The 27,887-nt window shown below is 39.6% G+C and overlaps 2 protein-coding genes and 1 long non-coding RNA gene across 5 annotated transcripts in view; 2 read left to right on the top strand and 1 right to left on the bottom strand.

Annotated features, from left to right (window-relative positions):
• marchf9 (membrane-associated ring finger (C3HC4) 9) overlaps positions 1–4,646 on the top strand; it is a 20,046-nt gene extending 15,400 nt beyond the window's left edge. Inside the window, exons 3-4 of the mRNA XM_032522183.1 lie at positions 1,744–1,936; positions 3,330–4,646. Of these exons, the coding sequence (XP_032378074.1) occupies positions 1,744–1,936; positions 3,330–3,661 (525 nt within the window). The 3' untranslated portion in view covers positions 3,662–4,646. The remainder of the gene's footprint in view (positions 1–1,743; positions 1,937–3,329) is intronic.
• A 3,211-nt stretch (positions 4,647–7,857) lies between these two features.
• Positions 7,858–27,887, top strand: part of LOC116693279 (natural resistance-associated macrophage protein 2) — a 44,961-nt gene continuing 24,931 nt past the window's right edge. For all 3 annotated transcript variants that reach the window (XR_004332881.1, XM_032522159.1, XM_032522158.1), the window contains exons 1-13: positions 7,858–8,206; positions 11,646–11,735; positions 13,019–13,164; positions 14,069–14,191; positions 15,150–15,269; positions 17,426–17,532; positions 20,473–20,543; positions 20,629–20,696; positions 22,018–22,173; positions 23,200–23,358; positions 23,472–23,558; positions 26,909–27,028; positions 27,231–27,380. Coding sequence is in view for 2 of the 3 variants with exons in the window: in XM_032522159.1 (XP_032378050.1) it covers positions 8,155–8,206; positions 11,646–11,735; positions 13,019–13,164; positions 14,069–14,191; positions 15,150–15,269; positions 17,426–17,532; positions 20,473–20,543; positions 20,629–20,696; positions 22,018–22,173; positions 23,200–23,358; positions 23,472–23,558; positions 26,909–27,028; positions 27,231–27,380 (1,449 nt within the window). In the remaining variant the exon portion in view is untranslated. The remainder of the gene's footprint in view (positions 8,207–11,645; positions 11,736–13,018; positions 13,165–14,068; positions 14,192–15,149; positions 15,270–17,425; positions 17,533–20,472; positions 20,544–20,628; positions 20,697–22,017; positions 22,174–23,199; positions 23,359–23,471; positions 23,559–26,908; positions 27,029–27,230; positions 27,381–27,887) is intronic.
• LOC116693299 (uncharacterized) lies at positions 16,691–27,613 on the bottom strand. Its single transcript, XR_004332884.1, has 4 exons — positions 27,478–27,613; positions 24,444–24,452; positions 24,088–24,090; positions 16,691–16,702 (listed from the first exon to the last, which is right to left on the bottom strand). It is a non-coding gene; the product is annotated as an uncharacterized LOC116693299 (long non-coding RNA).

The raw sequence follows: 27,887 nt of genomic DNA, 5'->3' as shown, positions 1-27,887 counted from the left end.
GGGGAGCAGGGTCTGGGTGGTCCACATGGTATTCCAGGATGGGAGAAAAACGTACTCTGGTTAATTGGCATTTCTTTAAACCAATCACAATCGTCTTGGGCGGGGCTATGTCTGGACACAATGACGGAGACACTGTTAAATAGTCTCAGGAAGGAACTTGTTTTGGTGGAACATGTGTACGTTCAGAAGTAGTTGTAGTGGTCAACAGAAAACTCAGATTGGACAGATAGTCTAGCTAGCTGTCTGGATTTACCCTGCAGAGATCTGAGGACCAGGTAACCATAGTCCTCAGATTGGACAGATAGTCTAGCTAGCTGTCTGGATTTACCCTGCTGAGATCTGAGGACCAGGTAACCATAGTCCTCAGATTGGACAGATAGTCTAGCTAGCTGTCTGGATTTACCCTGCAGAGATCTGAGGACCAGGTAACCATAGTCCTCAGATTGGACAGATAGTCTAGCTAGCTGTCTGGATTTACCCTGCAGAGATCTGAGGACCAGGTAACCATAGTCCTCAGATTGGACAGATAGTCTAGCTAGCTGTCTGGATTTACCTTGCAGAGATCTGAGGACCAGGTAACCATAGTCCTCAGATTGGACAGATAGTCTAGCTAGCTGTCTGGATTTACCCTGCAGAGATCTGAGGACCAGGTAACCATAGTCCTGCAGATTGGACAGATAGTCTAGCTAGCTGTCTGGATTTACCCTGACAGACAAACCAAAATGAAAACATGACCTCCTTGGTCGGAGGTAATAACATTAATAATAATAATTGGATTTGAATGAATGAATTGAGTTTTTATTGTTGTGTCATGCATGTAATTACATGGGCGTACAAGACACCGTAAAATTAAAATAGAAAATAGAACTAAAGCATCCTTCAGTTCACGTCATCTTTGAGTTGAACATAATTCTTCAAACCATTCACAGAAAAATGTAATACGCAGTACTAAAAAAATCTAAATAAATACTAATTCAACAATCTATCTTTCTTTTCCAGGCTTTTGAGACAGATTTTGGCAAACTAAAACAACCATTTCATATTTTCTTTTTTTTTGGTATCTAAACATACCCATGTACACATATTTAGTCCTAATCACTCTAAATATTATTATATAAGAGTTTATGGTTGTGAAAACATGGTTTCACTCCCTGTGCACATGAATACAGCAGATACATGTACAAAATAACAGAGGGTTAAAAAGCAGTTGAAGAGTTTATTTAAACAGGCGTTAAGTTCTAGTTATTTTACGTACCTATGTCTTCTATTGTGTTCTTATGTCTTTTAATCATTGTATTTTTATTTTATTGTGAAATACTTTGTTATTTTTATCTGTGAAAGTGAAAAACAGGCAAATACATTTTACTAACTAACTTATCTTTGTTAAAATGGATGAAAATGGATGAAAACGATGCTTTAGATGTATAGCTGAGGTTGTGCTGAAAGAAAGGAATCAGGCATGTGGGGTAAATACCCCCCCCCCCCCCCCCCCCCCCCCCCCCCCCCCCATTCTGGACAGGATTTTGAATGCAGGACTTTTAATTGTATGTTTACATTGTTATACTTTACTTGAGTAACTAATCTGAGTACTTCTTCCCTATGGTTTAATTTCTACTGGGGACACTTTTGTATCCCCCCCCCCCCCAATCAACTTTGTTATTTCCTGGATTTTGTATCACCATGCCCCCCCCCTCCCCACCTGCTTCTTCTACCACCCATTAAGCCCTTGTTCTCCTCTTGCAGTGGCAGGCCATTTCTCTGACGGTGATAGAGAAGGTGCAGATAGCGGCCATTATTCTGGGTTCCCTGTTCCTCATCGCCAGCATCTCCTGGCTCATCTGGTCCTCGCTCAGCCCCTCCGCCAAGTGGCAACGCCAGGACCTGCTCTTCCAAATCTGCTACGGCATGTACGGCTTCATGGACATCGTCTGCATAGGTAAAGGACAAAGTGGACACCAAGATGTGCAAACGTAAAATCCCACGGCAGTATTATTATATAAAGAGCTTTAGCAGCTGCAGGTACAGCCAATATGCATAAGAATATCCTATGAAAAGACGGGCGTAGTTGGAAGTTCAGGTTCCAGAACACAGGGATGCATTATGCAACAAAAAGCTCAGCAGCAACACAAAAACATATTAATAAACATAGGTTGCATTAGGCAAGGACAAACCAAAAAACATGAATGCAGTCCACATTCTGCTGGTTGATAAGGTCATAGACAATTACACCGAAACAGAACTAAATATGCAGATGGGGACAACTACACCATAAAGCCCTTTTTGATGAGGCAGAGAAGAAGAGTTTGAGTTTGTGTTGTTGTGTAGCTGTGAGTTGCCCGTGTAAGACAACACTGAGAACAGATGGCATCACATATCTGCAACGGGATTGTTGCCAACTGTCTATTCTCATGCACAGGCGAGATGGAAAGTTGCTACCTATCGTTGTGATTGCAGCGTTTTAAGAAAAACTATTGGTGCAAAGATAAGATAAGACAGAATTTATTGATTGAATGGGGAAATTCTCTCGTCACAGCAGCTCAATGCAACACAGGAAAAAGATACGCATTCAATTTTATGTCATGATGGTAATATGTACCCTGTGAACACGTCTTGTATACAGTGGGGTTTAAAAGTTTGGACACCCCAGGTATAAATGTGTATTAATGTGCATAAAGAAGCCAAGAAAAGATGAAACAATCTTTAAAAGGCATCACATGACAGATTAGACATTCATACAATATGTCACAAAAAGTTAGATTTATAGTTTCAAAATAACAGAAAACAAAAATAATGGCCTCTGCAAAAGTACAAGGTATTACCTCTGCAGGGTGCCTGAACTTTTGCGTACACCATTTTTTAGTTTTCTTTTATTTTGAAAGTGTAAATGATGGAAATAAAATCTAACTTTTTGTGATATATTACACAAATCTGTCATTTGATGCCTTTTGGAGAGTTTTTTCCATCTTTTCTTGGCTTCTTTATGCACATTAATACAAATTTTTACCTGGGGTGCCCAAACTTTCAAACCCCACTGTATGCAGATGGGGATAATATATAAACAAAAATACAGATGAATAAACAGATGAATATGAACTAGATTGTCGCCGATCCCTCACACCCTGGACCCAGTATGTGTTCTCACTCCCCACTCACATTGACTCTCAAACAAATTCCTGTTTAATATGTTTGTTTGTGTATGTGTGCACCTATCACCAAGGCAAATTCCACGTAGGGTAATTACTGTGGCATCAATAAGCTCTGATTTCAGAAAGGAAATGACTGTCATGCCCGGTCTTCCACTCTTCTTTTTCTTCTTCTTTGGTGCCCAGGCCTCATCATCCACGAGGGATCGTCAGTGTATCGGATCTTCAAACGATGGCAGGCCGTCAACCAGCAGTGGAAAGTACTGAACTATGAGAAGTCGAAGGACCTGGGCGACCCGCTGAGCTCCAGCAGCAAGACGGGGGCCCGCGGCTCTCGGGCCAGCCCCCACGGCCTGGCCAGCAGCAGCGGGGGGCGGCAGAGCCGGAGGTTAAGGACTATCCTGAACCACCACTGTGGGTACACCATCTTGCACATCCTGAGCCAACTGCGGCCCAACGACCCGCGGATCGGCGCCGCCTCCAACCGGGAGGTGGTGATGAGGGTCACCACTGTATGAGCCAGACCAGGCGATGGGACAGACCTCGTCTTTGTGTCCTGATGTAAATGAGAGGACATGGACCGAACGTTAAAAACCACAGACTCACGCGTGGAGCCGAGCGATGCCGCATCAACAGACACTGGAGGATTTCTCCTTTTATTTCTTACAACAAAAAGAAAGCCAGATGCTCCCTTTCAAAAATTAAAGAACGGATGAAAAGAAGGATGCATTAAAAGACATGACATGAAATGTTTGGAGGAGAAAAAAAAGTGTAAACAGGCTTTATAACCTAATCCAAGAGGAAGAGATGTTTTTTTTCCAGTTCAATATCAGGATGCACAAAAGACATTTTCCTTTTGAGTTCTCTCTTCTTTGGTTTGATTTGTATCTTTTTCTTCTTTTTTTGGGTTTGTTTTTCTACTCACTTTGATTTTGTACGGATGTATGATTTTAGAGGAAATCATGTAACTCCATACATGCCAGGCGTTTCCAGACAACTATGTATAATGATCTTAAAATTTCTACAAGATAACCAACCGATGCTGGTAAATAGACCGAAAACTGAAACAAACATGAGGGGGAAAACACAACTGAACAATAAGTCGTTACAAGTTAAAAAAAAAAAAAGAAAAAAAATTGAGAAAAAGAAGAAAAAAAAAGAAATCAGTAAGATTTCAGTGACACTTAACCTTTCTGCAATAAAGATATGTACCGGTATGTACATTTCACAGGGGGTTTTGCATGGGTATATCATTTTATTCTTCATCACATAACATAAGCACATGACAAATTTGCTCTATTTCGAATGGTGCTTGCCAAAATAAACACTTTAGAAACATCTGATTTCATTGCACCAACTTTTTGTCAACGTGACAAATGGCAGTGTGTTACAGCTATTTCAGCTCAAGTACAGATTGTTGCTGCTGTGTGCTGATATCAGATTTGATAATAAGTGAACTATTGGATTAAAAATGGGGATCGGATGATCTCTTACTACTCAGTCTCACTCAGTCTCTTCTTTACTCCACCAGCAGCTTCGAGACGGGGGTCCCAAAGTGGGTTCCACTTCATCAAATGGGGTTCTGGGGTCTGATCCATGTCAGGTTAAGGGTCATTGACTTGAAAAGGTTTGGTGTGCACACTGGCTAACAGCATGCATGGGTCGGTCCTGGTAGGGACGTAGGCTAATGTTGATTCATGGGATTATAATGGCATCTTTTATTTTCAATATTTCATTTATCAACTTGTTTAAAATGACTAAATCTCATCCCTACACTCTAAGAAATAAAACCGTTAAATAACAGGAAAAAAATTCTTGTTCATTAATTAAAAACAAAAATTGAAGAAAACGTTGCAGCTGAAATGAAAACTCAGAACATTTTCCGTTATTTCAAATGTTATTTCACATTCTCTCAGATAAATCTGCCGCATTAAGTCATTTTGACGCTTGTTTCAACGCTTCTTATTTACTTTTTGCCGCTTTTTCCACATTTTTTTCCCCACTTTTAAAGCTTTTTTGGTGAAATGCAGACGGATAAACTGCCTCCATGGCCGCCAAAAGTCGCCGGAGCACAGATAAATTTCCCATAATGCAATCTGAAATATAAATAAACACAAATACAACTGTGAATCACTTTCTATGGACCATTTCTGTTAGAAAACATACAGTCATGCAACTGTTAATAAACAGAAGTTTCTTAGAGTGCACATTGGGTAAAATGCAGCGGTGGAATGTAACTCAGTACTCAAGTACTGTACTTAAGTACAAATGTTCAAAGGTACTTGTACTTTCCTTGAGTCTTTTCTTTTCATGCCACTTAGAAATATTGCAATTTTTACTCCTCTATATTGATCTGACAGCTTTAGTTACTTACAAATCACACAGTTGTACACAAAACACATGTAGTTTATAAAATCTGATGTTCTATTATTGATTAAACTAGCTACTATAACTGGGCATTTCAGAGGAACAAAGGTATGAATTAGTCTTTTTGTATATACTGGGAACAGTGTATAGTACTATGAAACAAAACTGAAGTTTGGGGACAACAACAACACTGATATTGTGCAGAATCTATAAAGTTATAGTCCGGTGTGGAATGTAACTAAGTACATTTAGTTAAGTACTGTACTTAAGTATAAATGTTGAGGTACTTGAGTCTTTTCTTTTCATGCATCTTTCTACTTCTACTCCGCTACAGAGAAATATTGTACTTTTTACTTCACTACATTCATCTGACGGCTTTAGTTACTTTACAAATGAATATCTTTGCCCATAAACACATGTAGTTATGAAATCTGATGTTTTATTACAAGTGAAACTAGCCGAGAATATAAGGGCCTACATGTGAAATGATTAGACCATTAAAACCACAGCTGTTTGGATCCTTTACACTTTCTAAAATGTGAGGGTTATTCTGCATTATTAACTATAATTATTAATATAATTATAATAATTAAGTTATTCTACTTTTAATACGTTAATTAAGTACATTATCCTGATGATACTTTTACTTACATTTTTAATGCAGGACTTTAATTGTAAAAGAGTATTTTTACAGTGTGGTATTAGTCATTATACTCAAGTATCTAAATACTAAAATGTATTTTAGAGTTACCGTGAAGGCGCAGATGAGGTAACATCATTGGGAAAATCTCTAAAAACTCAGATGGAGGAGTTATTGAAGAACACAAAAAAAAATATGATTCATGTTCCCCAGGTGACAACAGGGCTGTTTGTACAGCTGTCGTCATATGTAACTGGGAAATACTTTATACCGTGATTACTTTATAGGTTCTGCACAATATTAGGGTTGTTAACACCATTGTTTGTTTTGTTTCAAAGTACTCCAAGATACCCAGTATTTACAAAAATACAGTGCTACAGGTAAAAAAGAGAAAAATAGAAAAAGAGAGAGAAAGAGAGAGAGAGAGAGAGAGAGAGAGAGAGAGAGAGAGAGAGAGACAGACACACAGACAGACTGCATGCTGGCTTACTGGGACACTTTTCCTGTTTTTACAAAGTCCAAATGTCTGCTGTGCAAAAGGCCGTGACATCCAGGTCAGGTCAGAGTTAGAGGAGGAAACGGGTCCTGGATTTGGTTTTGGGGGGGGGGGGGGGGGGGGGATTTATTTCCAACCCTGACAATAATGTGGAACTGAAGTGTGTCGGGACAAACAAACCCACTGAGTCAGTGTGTGTCTCCACCCAGTGGCTGCTCCTGCTCCGGTCAGCCACTCCATCAGTATGAAAGCATTTCTTACTCTGCAGGGCCTAAGAACCAACCCCCCCCCCCACCCCCCCAGCCCCCTGTCTGCTGCTGGAGGGTTAGGTATAAATCCTGCAGCAGGAGGGAGCGGGGCACCCTTACATGTCCTCTAAGGGTTTTATTCTTTCTCTGGGTATTTTTTTGCATGAATATCTTTTATATCATCTCTCTCTTTTCTGACCATAGAGAAAGAACAAGATCAATTAAAATTGCTCAAATACATCTTTTAATTGTGCCAATTATATATCTAGATTACGCATCAAACAAATTGAGATGTAGGCTATATTGTATTCAATTGTATTACATTTTACAAGTAAAAAAAAATGTATCTATAATATTTATTTTATATTTTACTGGAATCATGAATTCATATACTTACCAGTTATTATTTTTTTAATTTTATATTTACAGTATACATATATACTGTAAATATATACATAATAAAAAAGATGAATATATTAGTATATGAATTCATGATTCTTGTATTGAATATCTAAAAACGAAATTTACATATTTGTAATAAATAACTATTTTAATAATTTAGAAGTGACACATCAAAATGAATTAAACATTTGATGGACTTTATGGAATTTTTTAAAATATCTGTAGGGTGGGTTATGTGGAGAGGAACTTGGAATCGTGACCTAGCTAAATCTAAAAGATGGCTACGACTGACTTTTTATTATCGATTGATTATGTCTCAATATAGGTTTTATTTTGAAACTTGTAGCCGGAAACAACCGCTGCTCTTTGTTCTGAGACCTTTGTTTTAAAAGAAAATAACAAGGAACAGAAAACGTATACTTTCCCAGATTATATAACTCAACTAAAATTAAAGACACAATGTAGTTTTATAAAGAAATCAAAAATGGCAGGCTGTCTTATTTCGGTTTTATTTTGAAATATGTATCTTTGCAGTCTCGTTTCCTCCTGGTTCAGGATTCAGGACATCGGGTTCATATGAAACAGGTTATTCGCCGTTGACTTTGTCACCAGGCAATTTCCTCCCTTCCCCCCTTCCTCCCCATCCTCCTTCCTTCCTCCCCCTCCTCCTTCCTCCCCTGTCCGGTGAGACAACACCTGAGTCGGAGGGGCGATGTCCAACCTGCCGGCCGGATGTTCCCGGTTCCGCTCTCCATAAACACCTCTGGGAACCGGGCCAACCAAAACCAGTCCCTGGAATGTAGCTGCTGCTTTCCTCTGACGGTTTAGAAGTTTTCACAGAGTTTAAAGACACGTTTCATGGCACAGAACAAGAAGAAGAAGAAGAAAATGATGTCATTTCTGCGGACAGGTGGGTCACTTTCAATTCATGTCTCGGGCCATCAGGTGCTGGAATGGAACGAAGTAGCCTACATTTACCTAAGTACTGTACTTCAGTACATATTTAAGATACTTTAAGGCCTACTTGTTCCATATGGTACTTTTTCTACTTCTACTCCACTATATTTCTAATGCTTCTTACTCTGAGATAAATTCATTATTATTTGAGATTCATATTTTACATTAAGACACTGTTAATGTTGTAGGTCCATGTAAAATCTTAATCTGTAAAGTAACTACAGCTGTCAACTAAATGTAGTGGAGTATAAATGTTAAATGCTTTACTTGAGTATTTCCATTTTATGCTACTTTCTATTTCAACTCTACTACATTCCACAGGGAAATATTGTACTTTTTACTCCACAACACTTGACCGCATAAATTGCTTTTCAGATGTAAGATTTATTTGTGAGCTCTTAAAGGCCCATATTATGAAAAAAAAACACTTTTTCTGGGATTTGGGGTGTTATTTTTGTGTCTGTGTCCAGTGCCAAATGAATGGGCATCTATGGAACTAGATGGCTAAATGAATGGGAGTCTATGGAGCTAGACGGCTAAATGAATGGGAGTCTATGGAGCTAGACGGCTAAATGAATGGGAGTCTATGGAGCTAGACGCTAAATGAATGGGAGTCTATGGAGCTAGACGCTAAATGAATGGGAGTCTATGGAGCTAGACGCTAAATGAATGGGAGTCTATGGAGCTAGAGGCTAAATGAATGGGAGTCTATGGAGCTAGACGCTAAATGAATGGGAGTCTATGGAGCTAGACGGCTAAATGAATGGGAGTCTATGGAGCTAGACGGCTAAATGAATGGGAGTCTATGGAGCTAGATGGCTAAATGAATGGGAGTCTATGGAGCTAGACGGCTAAAAAAGTGTCTATGGAGCTAGAGGCTAAATGAATGGGAGTCTATGGAGCTAGAGGCTAAATGAATGGGAGTCTATGGAGCTAGATGGCTAAATAAATGGGAGTCTATGGAGCTAGACGGCTAAATGAATGGGAGTCTATGGAGCTAGACGGCTAAATGAATGGGAGTCTATGGAGCTAGATGGCTAAATGAATGGGAGTCTATGGAGCTAGACGGCTAAATAAAAAGTAGTCTATGGAGCTAGATGGCTAAATGAATAGGAGTCTATGGAGCTAGACGGCTAAATGAATGGGAGTCTATGGAGCTAGATGGCTAAATGAATGGGAGTCTATGGAGCTAGACGGCTAAATAAAAAGTAGTCTATGGAGCTAGATGGCTAAATGAATAGGAGTCTATGGAGCTAGATGGCTAAATTTGTCTCTTTTGCCTGATTGCCATTGAGAAATCTCAGATTTGATTGTAGTTTTTACAAGTTCAACATGGATTATAGGTCGAAAGTTGAATGAACGAGTACTTATGTCCTTTGGATTTGTTACAGGTCGAGTCGTTGTTGCCCATAACACGTTAGCATTCTGCTAATGAATGCTGATAGGTCAGTGAAGGACTGATTTAGACCGGAGATCCCGTTTGACGGCATCCGAAGCAGAGCCAGACTGTCTGAGTGAATATTTCGGCGTGGCCTTTAAAACATTAGAAAACCTCTTTTCTAGGGTGTGTATTGACAGGGAGACCCGAACCTGTCCGCTGGGTTGTCGATGCCTCGACAGAACAAAGGAAGAGACTCAGAGCTAGGCGGGAAGCAGTATCTCAGATTTTAGAAGGCTTTGAAGAACAAGGAAGCCACCTTAAAAAAAACAGCAGGGTGTATTGTCTTATCCTCCCCTTTCGAATGCAACATTCAAATTACTAGACAAAAAATGATATCCTGTGAAAGGTGGATTTTGAGGGGTGTAGCTCCATACAGTCCCATTCATTCTGCATTGAACTCTGGTGGAACTGCATCCAGTTCAGAAGCTGGAAGTATCGAGAGAGTGGAAGAAGTTGGAGCTAAAACAGAGACCCGAACACACAGGAGCTGCAGCAATGTGCAGTACAACAGAAATATGGTGTTTTTTGAAAAGTAAACCATGGAAACCTATTCTGGTACAACCTCAAAATACAATTATGAACTTGAAAAGGAGCAGAATATGGGCGCTTTTAACCCTCGTGTTGTCTTCCCGTCAAAATTGAAAATCAACACTTTGGTTGACGCTTTTTATCGATGTTTTTAACTTTTTCTTACGTTTTTGTCCCTTTTTTTCAACACTTGACACTTTTTTGAATGTTTGTCACTTGTTTTGGCGTTTAACACTACGTTACACTAACTTATTAACTTTAGTTTTACAGTTATTTTTGGAATTTATGGTCAATAAACCTCATTTATAGGAATTTATACCTAATGTTTGAGTTAGAAAAGCAGAAATTAGGAATTATTTAGACTAAAATGAAAGGAATGGATGTTGATGGATAATCACAGACTGGAATATGTCAACTTTTACTCAATACTATTTCAACAACACTTCCATTTGTTTTCCAATGCTATGAAATTGAATAAGACGTCCCAAAATTAATGAAAGTAGAGATGTGTACTTGGCAAAGAGCGTTGGAATCAATCATGTTATTTTAATTAAAAAGAACATTGATATAGGAAAACGAGTCAATTTGACCCGAGGACAACATGAGGGTCAAGGCTCTGAGACACCAACCAGTGTATTTTTGTTGTATTGGTACTTTTACAAGTTATACTTGCAAAAGTATACTTTGTACACCACGGTTTATATTCCTCTTATCGAATGTTGACACATCTCCTCCCGTTTCCTGATACATTTACAACATTTTAAAACAGGTTTGTAGTGTAACAAAGGTTATATTGACCTCAGTATGCTTAATTCCTCATTTCCTGTGGTGTAATATACCTGGCCTATAAAGTTCTCAGAGGAAGTCCCAGTTTTGCTGTGATGTGTGTTTTTGTTTCCTGAAGTGAGTCGGGATGACCCACGGTGCACACATCATCTCCACACCAGTCGGCTACAACTTAGTTAGTTGCAGATTTCTTCTTGCTTCAAAAATGTCGACTCAGCTGATCAGATAATGCCGGGGTGGCTGTAGCTCAGTCTGGAGTCCCCGTATGGACCAAATTACGGAGTGCGGATTGATGGCTGGAGAGATGCCAGTTCACCTCCTGGGCACTACTAGGTGCTCTTGAGCAAGGCACCGTACCCCCCCAACCGCTCAGGGTGCTGGTCCAGCTTGCAGCCCCCTCACTCTGACATCTCTTCATTTGTGCATGAATAGGTCCTGTACTGTGTGTGTATTTCAGACCTGTGTCTACACACACACCTCCAGGCTCCACAGAACCATAAATCAGCCTTCACAATAAACTGAAGATTATATTTGCATTTTTTCTCATGGCTGTCTTTTTGTGATGATTCTGTTTTGTGTGCACTGTGATCAGGTAAAGTGAGTTATAATCTCCGTATAATGACCTGTTTGTTTCCAGTCAGGGACCCCCCTCCCGAGAACATCCACATCTCCTCCCTACCTCCCAGTGTTCCCACTGAGCAGGAGCCAGGACCGACTGGAGGACAGGGTGAGGACGTTTGTGTGGTTTTTGTTTTTGTTGTGTGTCGAGAGAGATGACGCTGAAGCATCATTATTTCTCCCTTCAACTAGAACAAACTCCTTATATTACCAACAGCGGTGGAAGAAGGATTCAGATCCTTTACTTGAGTAAAAGTACTAATATCACACTGTAGAAATACTCTGTTGCAAGTAAAGGTCCTGCATTGGAAATGTTACTTAAGAAAAAGTAGATAAGTATCATCAGGAAAATGTACTTAAAGTAGTGAAAGTAGTGGCAGGGTGAGGTCAGTTGGTAGAGCAGGTGCACCTATAAAGAGGTTTACTCCTCGATGCAGTGGCCGCATGTTCAAATCCAACCTTTGGCCCTTTGTTGCATGTCATTCCCCCTCTCTCTCCCCTTTCATGTCTTCATCTGTCCTATGGAAAATAAAGGCATAAAATACTGGAAAAAATAACCTTAAAAAAAGTAGTAAAAGTACTTGATGCAGAAAGATCCTCCCATTTTAGGAAGTGTAAAGGAACAGTTGTTTGTTTAATGGTCTCGTCATTTCAGTTGGACTTGTAGCCCGTTATATTGTCGGCTACTTTCATTTATAATAAAACATCCGATTTTTTGTGACATATTAAACAAATGTCTAATCTGTCATTTGATGCCTTTTGGAGATTTTTCCATCTTTTCTTGGCTTCTTTATGCACATTAATACAATTTTTATCTATCTATCTATCTATCTACAGTATCAGTCTGTCCTTCCATCTGTCTGTCTTTCAGTCTGTCCGTCTTGTCTATCTGACATCTCAGACAGGGGGTTTTCTTTTCCTAAGACATAATTTCTATGATTTTTGTATCACATTAGAGCATAAAAACAAGGTGTTTACAGTAACACTGTCCCTGTCATTTGAATAAAAATAAACTTTGTTGTTGGTTATGTTTCAAAACCAACTTACAAAGTGATGTACAAGCTAGTGGGACAAACCGTGATAAAAACAGCAGCAAGTTTTATCACATTGGGAAAAAGTATCTACATTTAAAACAATATAAAATAATTGCAAGAATCAATAAAGAGAATGCCTTTGATTACACATCAAAAGCGACTCGACAGATAAAAGGGAATACAGGCTACGAACCCTGTAAAAGCAGACTTGTAAAAATGTGTATTTATTTGTCAGCAAGGTGTCAGGAGCGTGTGTTGCGTTGTGTGTTTGTGTGTACTGCGGCGTATGATTTGTGTGTGATGTGGATCGATGAGGATTGTTTTTTGTCATTGAAACGTGTTTTCTGTCGTGTTTCAGCCGGTGACGTGGAGCGAGAGAAGGCACTGATCCAGACCACACACACACACAGAGTGTCCTCTGTCTTCGTCCAGAAACAGAATCATGAACCGGTTTCTAGTACTTACTTTGAACAGAGGGTCCCTGTTCCTGGGGAGGACAGCCAGGTAATCCATGGGTCCATGGTAAAACCTGGATTCAAAGTTGTGCCAATTTCCTTTATAGAAAGCTGATGGGTTTTTTGTCAGATGGAGAACCATCAGCGTGCAGTAAAAGACGATGTTGTGTACCTCCATGTAGTTGCTGGTGCGGGACAAATGCTCCATAAAAATACTTTAATACTGCAAATAAAGCACACAACGTTTCGGCCCACAATTTGAACTGATTTGGTTGCAATGACCTGCTAGGAATTTGAATTTTATTAATGAGAGTCAACCCTGCTTAGGTGTGTTAGTTTGAAACAACTACATCAATTATAAAGTGGAACAATGAGGTCATTATTTTGTCATCTTACAGTAATTTCCCAATCTGAAACTCATTAGTATGTACATCTATGTCTGAATAGCATTCCAAGGTATGTTTTTTTTTTTTTTTTTGCAAATCACATGATCTCTTACCATGTGATAACGGTCAGGGTCACTGCCATCAAATACACCTGAGGAAGGCCAAGCTGTGGGCCGAAACATTTTAAAAGTATTTAAAGTATTTTTCTGGAGCATTAAAGCTGTAGTGTGTAGTTTCTGTATCATGAGGAATTTTAAAAAAATGTCAGCGCGTCAGACTACATCGTGCACCTACCCCACCCCTCCCCCATGCAGTTGCTAGTAGCCAAGGAGGACATGGAGGATTAAAAACGCATGATGGACTCTTCAGAAGAGATCTTCTGATCATAGTCATACTGAGGAATCTAGAGAGAGCTGTGTGGAGCAGAAAGGCTTAATTAGCATTGTAGCAACTCATTTGGCAACGGCTTGAATGTAACTGACAGTCATTAATATCAAAAAGTTACACACTAAAGCTGTTGTGCGGACTTTGACTTTTTTGAACCGCTTGTATTTGTATCTCCTGTAGGGGGGGTTCAGTCTCCGTAAGCTGTGGGCCTTCACCGGGCCCGGCTTTCTGATGAGCATCGCCTACCTGGACCCAGGTAACATCGAGTCTGACCTGCAGTCTGGTGCTAAAGCTGGCTTCAAGGTAACTAAAGTGATGCTGGGGCTGCAATAACTGACACTGTTGTGTTGGTTGGTTAGGAACGGCCTGATGATGATGGATGTTGTCTATATTGGGTAGTCTGGATCTGCTGTAGGCCAGGTGGGGAATCACAGGTGAACCTGACTGGAAAACAGGAAGCTGAGCAAAAATGTCTAAACAGATGTCGACGTTGTGACACTTCTGTGTATTTTTGATTATATTTCCATTTAAAATAAATGATCAGAGATGACCTCTAGTTCACCCAGTCCACTGTTCATTGTCAAATAAAGGGAAAAGCCCCCCCAAAAAACAATCTTTAAATCTTTAAAATGAAGGATCACAAGGAAGGTTTGAGGCGCCAGTGAGTCCTTCTTCACTTTGGTGCCACACATACATCCACCCTCACTGAGAAAGTTGCGGCATTGTTTTCTACGTACACATTCAAACACCAAGCTAACGTTTTGAGATTTTTGCACTCTGGAAATCATTTTGGAAAAATTCTGTTTTTGGGGTTTTAGTCTAGACGGAGGCTTAATCGGAAAGAAAAATATACATTTACAAATTTACATTCATTTTGTACATATTTAGTGTGGACATACTCTCAGAAAAAAAGAGAAGTTCCTTTGTAAACACCTAAGTACAGATTTAAATAACATCTCAACTGAACTTAATTTATATAGCAGATTTCATACAAACGTGCTTCACATGGCAAAATTGAAACATTTTGCAAAATTACAACAATAATACAGTCAAAACTTAAAATACTGAAAGCCTAAAAAGTCAATAATTGTAAAAAAAACAATGAATACAATTTAAAACTAAGGCTGTAACATTACTCTATATTAAAACCCACTATAAAGCTTTAAAATACTTTTGTTACAAATTACAAACTCTGAGTGTTGATGGATGAAGTTGGCTGAGTGCCAGATGATGGTGCCTGACTGTGTTCTGGTCCTGTCAGCTCCTCTGGGTGCTGCTGGCCGCCACCATCATCGGCCTGCTGCTGCAGCGGCTGGCGGCGCGGCTCGGCGTCGTCACGGGGATGCACCTGGCCGAAGTCTGCAACCGCCAGTACCACACGGTGAGACCGCCGTTCTCTCAGCCTCCTAACACTCAGTGTTCTCTGTTTCCATAACGCTACATGATATGAGTACAATATACAAGATGCAATATTAGGTTGAATATTGCGCCATATAACTTGAGATAAATAAACTGATGTTAAAGTGTACTCAGTTCTGCCTTTCTGCTGATTTCAGTATTCTGTAAAAATATTGCTTGATGAATTTAAAAGATAAGGAAATCATTTTCAACATTCTTTTATTGAATATGAAAGGCCCTGTCGCTGCCCGATGTGAGTCACGCATGCTCAGATGTAAACGGTTTACGGCATAACTGTCATACTGAAATTTGTGAAATCCATGAAATAATAAACGTTTCTCATTCTAAGCAATAACAGAAAAATGGGAATCATTTCAAAAACGTTTTAGCTATCTAGCTATGATTGTTTGATTGCTAACGTTAGCTCAAAACGCCATTCCAGTGACAGCCTATGTTGTGTTTGACTGCTAGCTTGTAGCTAAGCTAGCAGTCATTTCAAAATAGCTATCTACTATTTTCTAATTGCTAATGTTAGCTCAAATTGCCATTCCAGTCACAGCCTTGGTTGTGTTTGTTCTAGCTTGTAGCTAAGCTAGCAGTCATTTCAAAAACATTGTAGCTATGTATATCTATGGTTGTTTGGTTGCTAACGTTAGCTCAAAACGCCATTCAACTGACAGCCTTTGTTGTGTTTGAAAGTAACTTGTAGCCAGCAGTGAACCAACTTGGTTAAGTAGGCCCATTTCTACTGTACTGACATTACAGAAGTCTCACGTTAGCATCTTGTAGGCTACTTGTTGCAAAGTGACGCATGTGCAACTCACATCCGCACTCGACTCACATTGGGCGGTGACAGGCACCACTACAAAAAGAATGACGGTTACATTTTTAAGTGCAGTTTTATCAAGCGATCGTCTTTTGGGATGTGTTTATTGCGCTAGTTTCTATCACGATGATGATAAAAAAGATGATATATTGTGCAGCACTATGACTGGTTGACTTCATCAATACTCAGCAGCAATGCAGAACTGGTGAAACTGAGAGGCTGTAAGCAGAAGTAATCCTGGTTTACTGTAACTGCCTCATTGCATAACCAGTTTGGAGCTGTGTTGTTAGCTGTAATCCTTGGATTATATGACCCAAACATTCTGTCTGTTCTATCTATAAAACTAAAGGTGACCCTATCATGGTAAAACTGAGAAAATGGGTTTAATTTCACAGTTAAATCCAGAGTGATTTAATGAATTATTGTGTAAAAAATCTCTCTTCCTTAATACCTGAAGTGGAACTGTTGACCACATGGTGAAAAAAAAAATCATGTGAGCACCCTTTTGTTCTCTGGAGCCTAATCACTGTGTTTCTGCTGGGTATATTTAGTAGGGGAAAACGTCAAGAGCATTATGAATGAAACAATTTCTTAAAGGGATAGATCATTTTGAAGTGGGGTTGTATGGGCTACTTCTCCATTGTCCATAGTGTATTACACTAGATGTTCTCTATACATGTGAGGGTGTGGTAGAAACCTATAATTGCTAGTATAAAAACCACAACCCAAAGGACATACCACGCATAAAATGCAAATATAATCCCCAGACCGGCAGGATAAAATCCGGGTGGAGAAAGTGAAAGAACAAGGCCCTTAACCCCAGCAGGTTGTTTTTCTCAATCATCTTACCTGGATAAATAAAGGTAAAAAAAAAGAAAAAAGCCATTGTCAAAAGTTGCTACAAAGCTAATCCGGACTTTCCCACGTAGAAACTCGAGTGAAGATAATTCTTCTGAAGATTCAACCGTGTTTTTCTTAACCTTTGTGTTGTCCTCAGGTCAAATTGGACCGGTTTACAAAAACTTTCTATATCAGAAAAGAACGTTGAAAAAAGGGACAAATGTTGGAAAAAACGACAAAAAAGCAACAAAAACATTATTTTTTGAAACGCTGAAAAAGTGACCCAAAAAAAAATCTGAAAAAGTGACAAAAAACATCAAAAACACTGGAAGAAGTGACAAAGAAATTGTTTAAAAAACAATTTGACTAAAACATAATTAAAAAAAAAAAGTCCAAAAAGTGGGTGCCATTCTGTCACTTGAAAGGTAACTTCACATCTCATGGCTCTAACCTGTGTCCTCTGGTCTGTCCAGGTGCCCCGGATCATCCTGTGGTTGATGGTGGAGCTGGCCATCATCGGCTCCGACATGCAGGAGGTCATCGGCTGTGCCATCGCCTTCAGCCTGCTCTCCTCCGGCAGGTGGTCACCACACACAACCTCCATTTAACCCTTGTGTTATCCTTGGGTCAAATTGACCCGTTTCTAAGTGTTTTATACCAGAAATATGGATTTCTTTCAACCGAATTGCCCAAACATGGATGATTCCATACAACATTACTTTCATTGAATTTTTGGGGTTTTTATGTAGTCTTTTAGCATTTTAATTATTTTGTTTAATGGTTTCAAATCAGTATCCGGACTAAACTTTGACGTCTACCCATCTGAGATCCACTCAACATCCTCTGATCTTAACTATTAGTCAAAATAATTCATAATTTCTGCCTTTTTAACTAAAAACGGATGAATAATTTGATCTAAATGAGGTTTTTTGACCGTGAATTCCAAGAATAAGAATAAAAAAACCTATTATTAAACCAGCTCGGGTTTTTAAAAAAAAAACCCAAGAGCTGGAAAAAGTGACAAATAAATCAGAAAAAACAACAAAAACATCAGAAAAGTCCAAAATTATAATCATTTTCAACTTTGACCGGGAAGGACAAGTTCATGGTGAACGGGAAGACAACACAAGGGTTAAAGCTGCTGGGCCTTAAAGCTCCCACACTGTAAAAAGTGAGACTTCAATGTCTCTTTTCCTTTTAAAGCAGGCCAAGGTGCTTATAAAGTAGTATCAAAACTCAATCTACAGAGAAAGATAACTCAAATTTAGCTGCTCTTATTTTCCTCATTGTATATATCTTCCTATTTTTACTTTTTATATTGTTTACTTGAATGTTATGTTTGTCTGTGGACCAAATTGGTTAAAATGTCTTGTCACCGTGGGATAGAGGGAAACGCAATTTTGATTTTTTTTTTTGTATGTTTTGACATGTGAAGAAATTGACAATAAAGCAGACTTTGACTTTGACTTTGAAGACGCACAGCCTGTATTCAGAAACTGTGTCTTTAACCTTCATGTTGTCCTCATGTTGTCCTCATGTTGTCCTATATCAATGTTCTTTTTAATTCCCCAAAATAACAAGATGGATTCCACACAACGCTCTTTGACAAGTACAAATCTCTAGTTTTATAATTTTTGGGGTGTCTTATTCAATTTTTTGAAATAGTATTGAGTAAAAGTTGACATATTCCAGTCTGTGATTATCCATCAACATCCATTCCTTTAATTTTAGTTTCAATAATTCCTAATTTCTGCTTTTCTAAATCAAACATTAGGTACAATTTCCTAATAATGAGGTTTATTGCCCATAAATTCCCAAAATAACTGTAAAACTAAAGTCAATACGTTAGTGTTACGTTGTGTTGAAAACGTCAAACAAAGTGACAAACTTGAAAAATAAGCATCAAAAGGGGCAAAAACGTAAGAAAAAGTTAAAAACATTGATGAAAGGCGTCAAAAAAAATGTTGACTTTCAATTTTGACAGGAAGACAAAACGAGGGTTACATGTGTTCATTTTGTCACCTATTTTAAATTTAGTATTAGTTTTGTGCCAAATGCCCTTAGTTTTAGTCATATTCACATATGTTTTTTTGTTAGTCAAGTCTTAGTCGACTAAAAGTCTCGTCATTTTAGTCTAGTTTTAGTCAAAAGAGAACTTAGTTAAGTTCTAGTAAAACATTTTAGTCTATTTAAATTATTTCGGAGATTATTTTGGATAACCATTTCAGTCAAATAGTGTTTCACACGTCTCAAATATTGGTTAAATGTCATAATTAACTGACAAAATACACTTGTTGAATGATTTTTGCTGAATGCAACTTTGTTAACCCTTGTCTTGTCTTCCCGTCAAAAAAATCAACACTTTTGTTGACGCTTTTTAATGAATTTTTTTAATCAAACTTCTATTTATGTATTAGTTCTTTTTTAACAATTTTTGTGCTTTTTTTCAAGTTTGTCACTTTTTTTGACATTTTCACTATGTACGCTACAACACTAACGTATTAATTTAGTTTTACAGTAATCTTTGGGATTTATGGTCAACAAACCTCATTTATAGGAAATTATAACTAATGTTTGAGTTAGAAAAGTAGAAATTAGGAAAATTTTCGACTAAAATTAAAGGAATGGATGTTGATGATAATCACAGACTGGAATATGTCAACTTTTACTCAATACTATTGCAAAAACATTTACATTTTTTCTCTCCAAATGCTATAAAATTGAATAAGACCCAAAATGAATGAAAGAGAGATTTGTACTTGGCAAAGAGCGTTGGGTGGAATCAGTCATTTTGGGGAATTAAAAAGGACAATGATAGAGGACAACATGAGGACAACATGAGGACGACATAAGGACAACATGAGGACAACATGAAGACAACATGAGGGTTAAATGCGTCTGGTTTTATATTGAGCCGGGCTTCCTCCCTCCCTCCCCTGTTTTTGTCAACAACAATGCATGTTAATTTAGTCTTAGTCAGCGTTTTTGGACATTGGTGCCGTCTCGTCATTGTCTCGTCTTTGTCATGGGAAAAAAGGTTGTTGACGAACATATTTAGACTCGTCTCGTCTGACGAAATTAACACTAGTCAGTACTTATGTGATGTCACAACTATACTGCAGTATATATAGGTAGAAAATGCCGTTACAGTGCTGTTACAGTCATTCCCCGGCTGCAGACACTCCAAGAGAGCAATGTGGAACACCTTGAAATGCTGACCAATCAGAACAAACTGGGCTTTCTTTAGGAGGGGGTCTTAAAGAGATAGGCGTTAAAACGGAGCGTTTTTGACAGAGGGTGAATACAGGTATTTTCAGACAGACAGTGTGAGAAAAATAAAGTGTTTTTTGATCATTAAAGCATGTAAACGTGTTCTAGTAGAAACCCAAAATACAAGTAGGAACTTGAAAATGAAAAGAATATGGGACCTTTAAAAAAATGGTTGATACCTTTTTTTGTGTTGATTATTTCCTGTGTGTGTGTGTGTGTGTGTGTGTGTGTGTGGTGTGTGTGTGTGTAGGATCCCTTTGTGGGGTGGCGTCCTCATCACCATCATCGACACGTTTGTCTTCCTCTTCTTGGACAAATACGGTAGGTTGTGGTGGTACTCTCACAGTGGAACATCTCGCTACCACAACAACAGAGAATAAAAACCTCCTCATTTCTGTCTCCGCAGGCCTCAGGAAGCTGGAAGCCTTCTTTGGTTTGCTCATCACCATCATGGCCATCACCTTTGGCTATGAGGTACAAACATTTACGTATCTCCTCCACACATATCTACAGGATGTGTTTCAGTCTGTTAGTCAGCTTGTTGTAAATTAACCCTCCTGTTGGCCTCGGGTCAAATTTGACCCCTTTAAAAAATGTCTACATCTCAAATATGGGTTTCTTTTGACCCAAATTACCACAAAAAAAATTGATTGGATTCCCTACAACGCTCTTTGCAAATACAGTTGATCACTTTCATTCCTGACTGAACTCATCTGTACGTTCCTCTGATCTTAACTATTAGTCAAAATAATTCATAATTTCTGCTTTTTTAACAACACAAGGGTTAATATAATCTTAATTTAACAGTCCCAAGCAGGTCAACAGTACTGAATAAGACACACTATGACGGACAGTATAACGATCTTGTTTACACTCCCACAATGTGGCTAATCATATACTTTAAAAATCTGATGGAGAAAATAACCACAAGTGGCAAGACATGGCATGTCATGACAACCTAAATTTCACAAAAAAAACAACAACAGCAAAACATATTTGATCTCATTACCACTCCAGGGTTGTGGCTATGAATTTGCCCTCAGGAAGTTGAAATAGGGCACAAGTAATAAAAACTTCCAGAAAAAAGCAAACGAGACAACGGCTCTGCAGGCGTTCTAGCAGCTCTGTGAGGCTGTACTACATCACGGTGCGTTCAAATCAGTTAGTCATGTTCACCATGTTTACCCTCTTAGTTTAGCATGTTTGCATGCACACATTTGCTAATTAGCACCAAAACTCAAAGTAAAGATGAGGCTGAGGGAATTGTCATTCGTTTTGCAAAACAGTAAAACCCTGGACACGCCTTGAAACTGTGAAATTTCCCTTAATACTTTTCCGGTTTGAATTATTTGAATTCCTGTTTAAATAATCAATATGTGGCCGGGTTGGTTCAGTGGTAGAGCAGGCGCACATGTACAGGGAGGTTTATGCAGAGGTCTAGGGTTCGAATCCGACCTGTGGCGGCTTCCTGCATGTCTTCCCCCTCTCTCTCACCTAGCTGCTGTCCTGTCAAAAAATAAAGGCGGAAAAGAAATAAAAAGTCGCAAAAAATGTATGTACAATGTGTATATGTAATATTCAAATGGTGGCTGAGGGAGTTTAGCCTTTGGGATGGGTGAAAGTGTGTGCGTCACACAAGACAAAATAAGAGTGTCCATGCAAATTGTGATGTGCTTAATATTGTTTATGTTCCGTACTATTTCCAGTTCTGAGCCAACTTTCCAACTCATCCAAATCTGGACTGATTCCTTCTCATTTGCATATGATAAGCTTGTCCTTGTTTTCCCCGTTGCAGTATGTGACGGTGAGTCCAGACCAGGGCCAGCTGCTGAAGGGGATGTTCGTGCCCTACTGCGAGGGCTGCGGCCCGGCTCAGCTGGCTCAGGCTGTCGGCATCGTGGGAGCCGTCATCATGCCGCACAACATTTACCTCCACTCTGCGCTCGTCAAGGTGCGACCTCCTGCTGGATGTGCGTACTAGGGCTGCACTAAATGTTGTTTTTCCATCGTCATTGCGCAATACACTCTTTTTGTGTTAGTTGAAAGAAAATATCATCAGAAATCTGTAATCTAAAATGTAACTCAGGGGTTTTCCTGGCTCTGAATGGGCCTTTTTGGAGGGGGGAGGGGGGGTCTACACAAGGCAGTAAGCATGATCTGACCTCGTACAGTAAACACAATGAGTCTGTGTTACCTCATTTGACAGAAATAGATAGATAGATAGATAGATAGATAGATAACTTTATTGTCATTACACATGTACATGGCAACGAAATACCGTTTGGAGCATGCCTCCGGGCCGCTGCTAATACAAGCGTCTTTCCATTTTTCTGTTATTTCTGACATTTTGATAAACAAAGAATGTATATTATACTTAGTAAATGTAGAGTAAATGAAACCCCAATTAACAAAACAATAAAATACATGTATTTAAATGAATTGCCGGGAGAGTCTGGTACAGCCAGAATCTGGACAGTAAAACTGAGATTGTCTCTCATGTTGTCTGGTGAATTGCTCTCAAACACATTCAGAGAGGATCAGAATTGCTATTTATTCTCTTAATTCTTATCATTTTGGTGCTGGTGATTTTCTTTTGGGTCTGGCTAAAACCACTTTGGGGGGGGCGGCAAAAAATCCTCTTTACAGGAAAAACCCTGTAACTGTAAATGTCTCTTTAGTGGTGTATTTTATGTTCAATTCAGTGTCCAATGTATTCAATAAATTACTGTAATTTCATAATTTGTTGTATTTAAGCAGACTACTGAAAGCAGCAGAAAGGCAGAACTGAGTACATATTAATATCTTTTTTTATTTTGTTGAAAGTAACATCGTTATTGTGATATTCAAAACAATATCATATGGCATATTGTTCTCATATCGTGCAGCCCTAATTTATAGCATTCCCCTTTTCTTATTAATCAACTGCACGAAACGTCATATATCAGCAAATCATGATGTGTCCAAATGTCCTCGTCAGTCTCGAGAAGTGGATCGCTCGAATAAGGAAGAAGTGAAAGAGGCCAACAAATATTTCTTCATTGAGTCGACGGTGGCGCTGTTCGTCTCCTTCCTCATCAACGTGTTTGTGGTGGCTGTTTTCGCCGAGGCTTTCTACGGACGCACCAACCAAGAGGTGGTGAGTAACAGCAGGGGAACTTCAAGCTGTCTTTTGGAAGTGTAAAAAAAAAAAAAAAAAATCTCTTTTCTTTGACTGCTGTGCTACAGATGTTGTTGTTTTTTTCATTCCAGTACAGCGTCTGCAATCAAACAGGAAGTCCTTATTTAGACATATTCCCGCTGAACAATCAAACTCTGGAGGTGAACCTCTATAAAGGGGTAAGTTTAAAGTGTCCTTTACTGTTGCTATAACAACTACAGAGCTGTTGTTAATGAAGGGACATGTTATGATTTGCTTAAGTTTTGTTGATTAGTCAATATCAATTTAATACATTTAAAGGGGCATTCCTGCTATTAAACGTCCAATGGCATAAACATTTCACTTTTTACTTTATTAACATGAGTTCCCCCAGCCTGCCTATGGCTCCCCAGTGGCTAGAAATGGTGACAAGTGTAAACCGAGCCCTGGGTATCCTGCTCTGCCTTTGAGAAAATGAAAGCTCAGATGGGCCGATCTGGAATCCTGCCCCTTATGAGGTCATAAGGGGGCAAGGTTACCTCCCCTTTCTCTGCTTTGCCCGCCCAGAGAATTTGGCCCCCCCATGAGAGAGAGACATCATGGCTTTCAAACGCTCAAAGTGGCAGTTGGTCAAGGACACACCGCCAGGCTCCACCTTGCCCCCCCCTCTCCTCCTCAAAAGCTACAGACTCAGAAGTGGCACATACTAAGGAAAGCTCATTGTGGGACTGGCTCTTGTGGCTGGAGTTCTGATACAGTATTAGGGGACCACTAAGGTCTATATAAAGAGACTTCAGATACAGTATTAGGGGACCACTAAGGTCTATATAAAGAGACTTCAGATACAGTATTAGGGACCACTAAGGTCTATATAAAAGAGACTTCAGATACAGTATTAGGGGACCACTAAGGTCTATATAAAGAGACTTCAGATACAGTATTAGGGACCACTAAGGTCTATATAAAAGAGACTTCAGATACAGTACTAGGGGACCACTAAGGTCTATATAAAAGAGACTTCAGATACAGTATTAGGGACCACTAAGGTCTATATAAAAGAGACTTCAGATACAGTATTTGGGGACCACTATGGTCTATATAAAGAGACTTCAGATACAGTATTAGGGACCACTAAGGTCTATATAAAAGAGACTTCAGATACAGTACTAGGGGACCACTAAGGTCTATATAAAAGAGACTTCAGATACAGTATTAGGGTCCACTAAGGTCTATATAAAAGAGACTTCAGATACAGTATCAGGGGACCACTAAGGTCTATATAAAAGAGACTTCAGATACAGTATTAGGGGACCACTAAGGTCTATATAAAAGAGACTTCAGATACAGTATTAGGGGACCACTAAGGTCTATATAAAAGAGACTTCAGATACAGTATTAGGGGACCACTAAGGTCTATATAAAAGCATCCAAAGAGCACCATGTCATGTGACCTTTAAGAATTGGTAAGAGACGAGTGGATGGTCAAATTGGAACCCACAGAGAGGGAAATACCATGAGTCTTAGGATCCTATCGTGCATCCGATGTAGTGCGGCGCCAAGCCCGACGCAAGTGTCTTTGCTATTTTAAGACTGTCCCGGGCCCACGTGGTTTAAATAGCAAATACACTTGCGCCCATCTTTGCGCCCATGGGCGTGCTGGTCTTACAGGGAGGTGTGTTCAGGTGCATTCTGGGCGTATTGCTATCTTGAGGCAGCAGGAAGTTGACCGCCATTGACCAAGAAAAACCTGATCTAAAGTCAATAGCGCAGCATTTCGTTGTTATTTAAACAGCGCATTAGTAAAATGCTCCTAGGCGTATGCACAGCGCGCACACTATGCACACACACAAAGTCACAACAACTCAAAGATATTCTTTCATAGATAGATAGATATTATTTGTCCACGTCTTTGTAGTGTGTTATGTAGTATTTTTGTAGTTTGTTCCCGGCATTATTTCCAGACAGGCGTCCGTCCATAGGCAGCTCTGTGTTGACGCTGCAGTTCACGTGCAGACCGTGCACCTGTCCACATGATGCACGTTGCACACAGAATTTGGGTTATATGAATGTAAGATGATTGCAGAAGTGACACTGATCTGTGTGCAGGGGTTACATTTTTATGATGTAAATTGAGGGAGCAAAAGCAGCATCGGCTCCAAATATCGGCTCAAGAAAATCGGCAGCCCATATTAGTCACCGGGTAAGGCTGATGTAAAAAAAGAAATCCAGAAATCGGGACTAAAACATCCATATCGGTCAATCCCTACTCTGTCATAATAAAAAAAACTGGGGGACTGTGTACAAGCTAATGTATGGGTCTGATAAGATTTTATTAAATCAGAATTGGACCTAACGGGATGTGAGTGTGACTTCCTGCTAGAATCGGCTGAATACTGCTCTCGTCCACTTCAGAGGCGATGCGCAGCTCATCTCAAACAAACCTAGTTTTCAGACTCAGCTGCAGCAATGGCCATTATTTGAAACATATGTTTTTTTGAACTTCAAAACATGTAAACCTACTATGAGACCCCTAGAGTACAAATATGACACTCGCTAAGTTTCCATCAACTTGTCAATCAAATTATCTGAAGTTTGGTAAAAAAAACTCATGTGAACAAAGCTGGTGAAAGTGTGTTTCCATCCAACGGCTTCAAAGCCAATAAAAACCTGTGGGTAATGATGTCACATGCTGTTTTGCGATCAAATTGGTATATTGAATAGATTTCAGGCATTTTGAGACATTTTAAGGTGTTTCCAACAAATGATCAATATTGCACAAGTTGTAATAGAGCTCATGTGCCACTTGACAGCGACACGTCAAGCTATAATAAGAAAACAACGACGCTATCAACACATTGATGATGCAGATGTAACTTGTCTTTTATTGTCCCTCCGGCACCGCTGCAAGACTCTTTTTTTGAGACATGTCTCGCTGTTTGAGCGTCTTCCATTGACTCCGGAGGACGTCCCACAGCTTGACATAACTTTTGTCGGCCATTTCCTTCGCGAGTTCCTGTTAAATTAAATTCAGAAAGTCTCTCGTCTCCTCGTCCGTCCACTTCCATCTGTCTTTGTTGACGCCCGCCATGTGTGCAAACAGAGAGGAAATACTGGGGGAAATGAACTAAAACTTCTTCTTCTTCGTTTTGTAGCAGGTTGCAACCATGAAATTACCTAAAATTGAATCGCAATTCATTATTTATTCGGCTTTTCCATCAGCGTTTATCACCTAAGCCAAATATAGATCAAGATAAAATCCGATGAGACCGAACATATTTCCTTTGAGTCAATATTCATGAAATTCCATTGAATGTTACTGTTTCCATAATGCAATTTTCGCTCAATATTACTTAATTTGGATAAAAATGTGTGGATGGAATCAAAGCTATTGAAGAGAAGTATAATAGGGTTTTTGTTCATTATGAGTGACCCCTTTTATTACACATAGTCATTTCATCCCTCTCCTGTTTACACTGAAGCAGCGTGGGGCCTTACTTGATGTCTGGTGCATGTAACGCTACCACCTGTTGACCGTCCTGTCTGTTTGCAGGGAGTGGTGCTCGGCTGTTTCTTCGGCCCGGCAGCGCTTTACATCTGGGCCGTGGGGATCCTCGCAGCGGGTCAGAGCTCCACCATGACTGGAACGTACTCCGGCCAGTTTGTCATGGAGGTCAGTGGAGGAGGGAGAACCAGCCGTGCACAAAAACACTCACCTGTAGCGAAATAAGTGGAAATGTCGGCCCTGTTCCTTTATCACAGTCACCTGTCAGTCAGATTAAGCTGTTATTAATTTAAGTGAGGTGATGGTACATCAAATCATTAAGTGCCGTTTTCCTGTAAATGTCCCAGACTCTGTGTTTTCTGACCCGCAGGGTTTCTTGAACCTGCGCTGGTCGCGTTTTGCTCGGGTGTTGTTGACCCGCTCCATGGCCATCACCCCCACCCTGCTGGTGGCCGTCTTCCAGGACGTGCAGCACCTGACGGGCATGAACGACTTCCTCAACGTGCTGCAGAGCATGCAGGTCAGGCAGTGGGGGGGGGGGATCCGCTAGACGTGTTGACGTCAGGACGTACCTTGTGGCCCGCCTTTTAGAGCAGATTCTTTTTTCGCGACACAACTGAAGAAGGGTGTTTGGTGTTTTTTTTGCCCCCAACAGTTCCTCCCAGGCAGCGCGGCAGTGGTTATGTTCAGGGTTAAGGTTAGGGTTAGCTGCCTGGAAGGCAACGTTGGAGGCAAAAAACACCATCGAGCATGGAGAAGTAGCTCACACAACCCCACTTTAAAAAATCCTAACTATCTCTTTAATCTCACAGTCTAATACATTTCGTTTTCTTGTTTTTAATGAAAGTGTTTTTAACTTTTTTACTTTAACGAAGCAATGTGCCTTAAAGATAATTCAACTTTTTTATATTAATGAACGCCATTTACATTCAAGACATTGCCAAATGAGTTGAAAGCTAATTAATACTCAGATCAGCTCCACACAGATCTAGAAGATTGTGGCGTCCGGCGACTTTCCCGCTCAGAA

This window comes from Etheostoma spectabile, chromosome 7, assembly GCF_008692095.1.
Source record: "Etheostoma spectabile isolate EspeVRDwgs_2016 chromosome 7, UIUC_Espe_1.0, whole genome shotgun sequence".
Taxonomy (NCBI): domain Eukaryota; kingdom Metazoa; phylum Chordata; class Actinopteri; order Perciformes; family Percidae; genus Etheostoma; species Etheostoma spectabile.
Note: the sequence above shows the minus strand (reverse complement) of the source record. Positions and strands in the feature narration are given on the sequence as shown.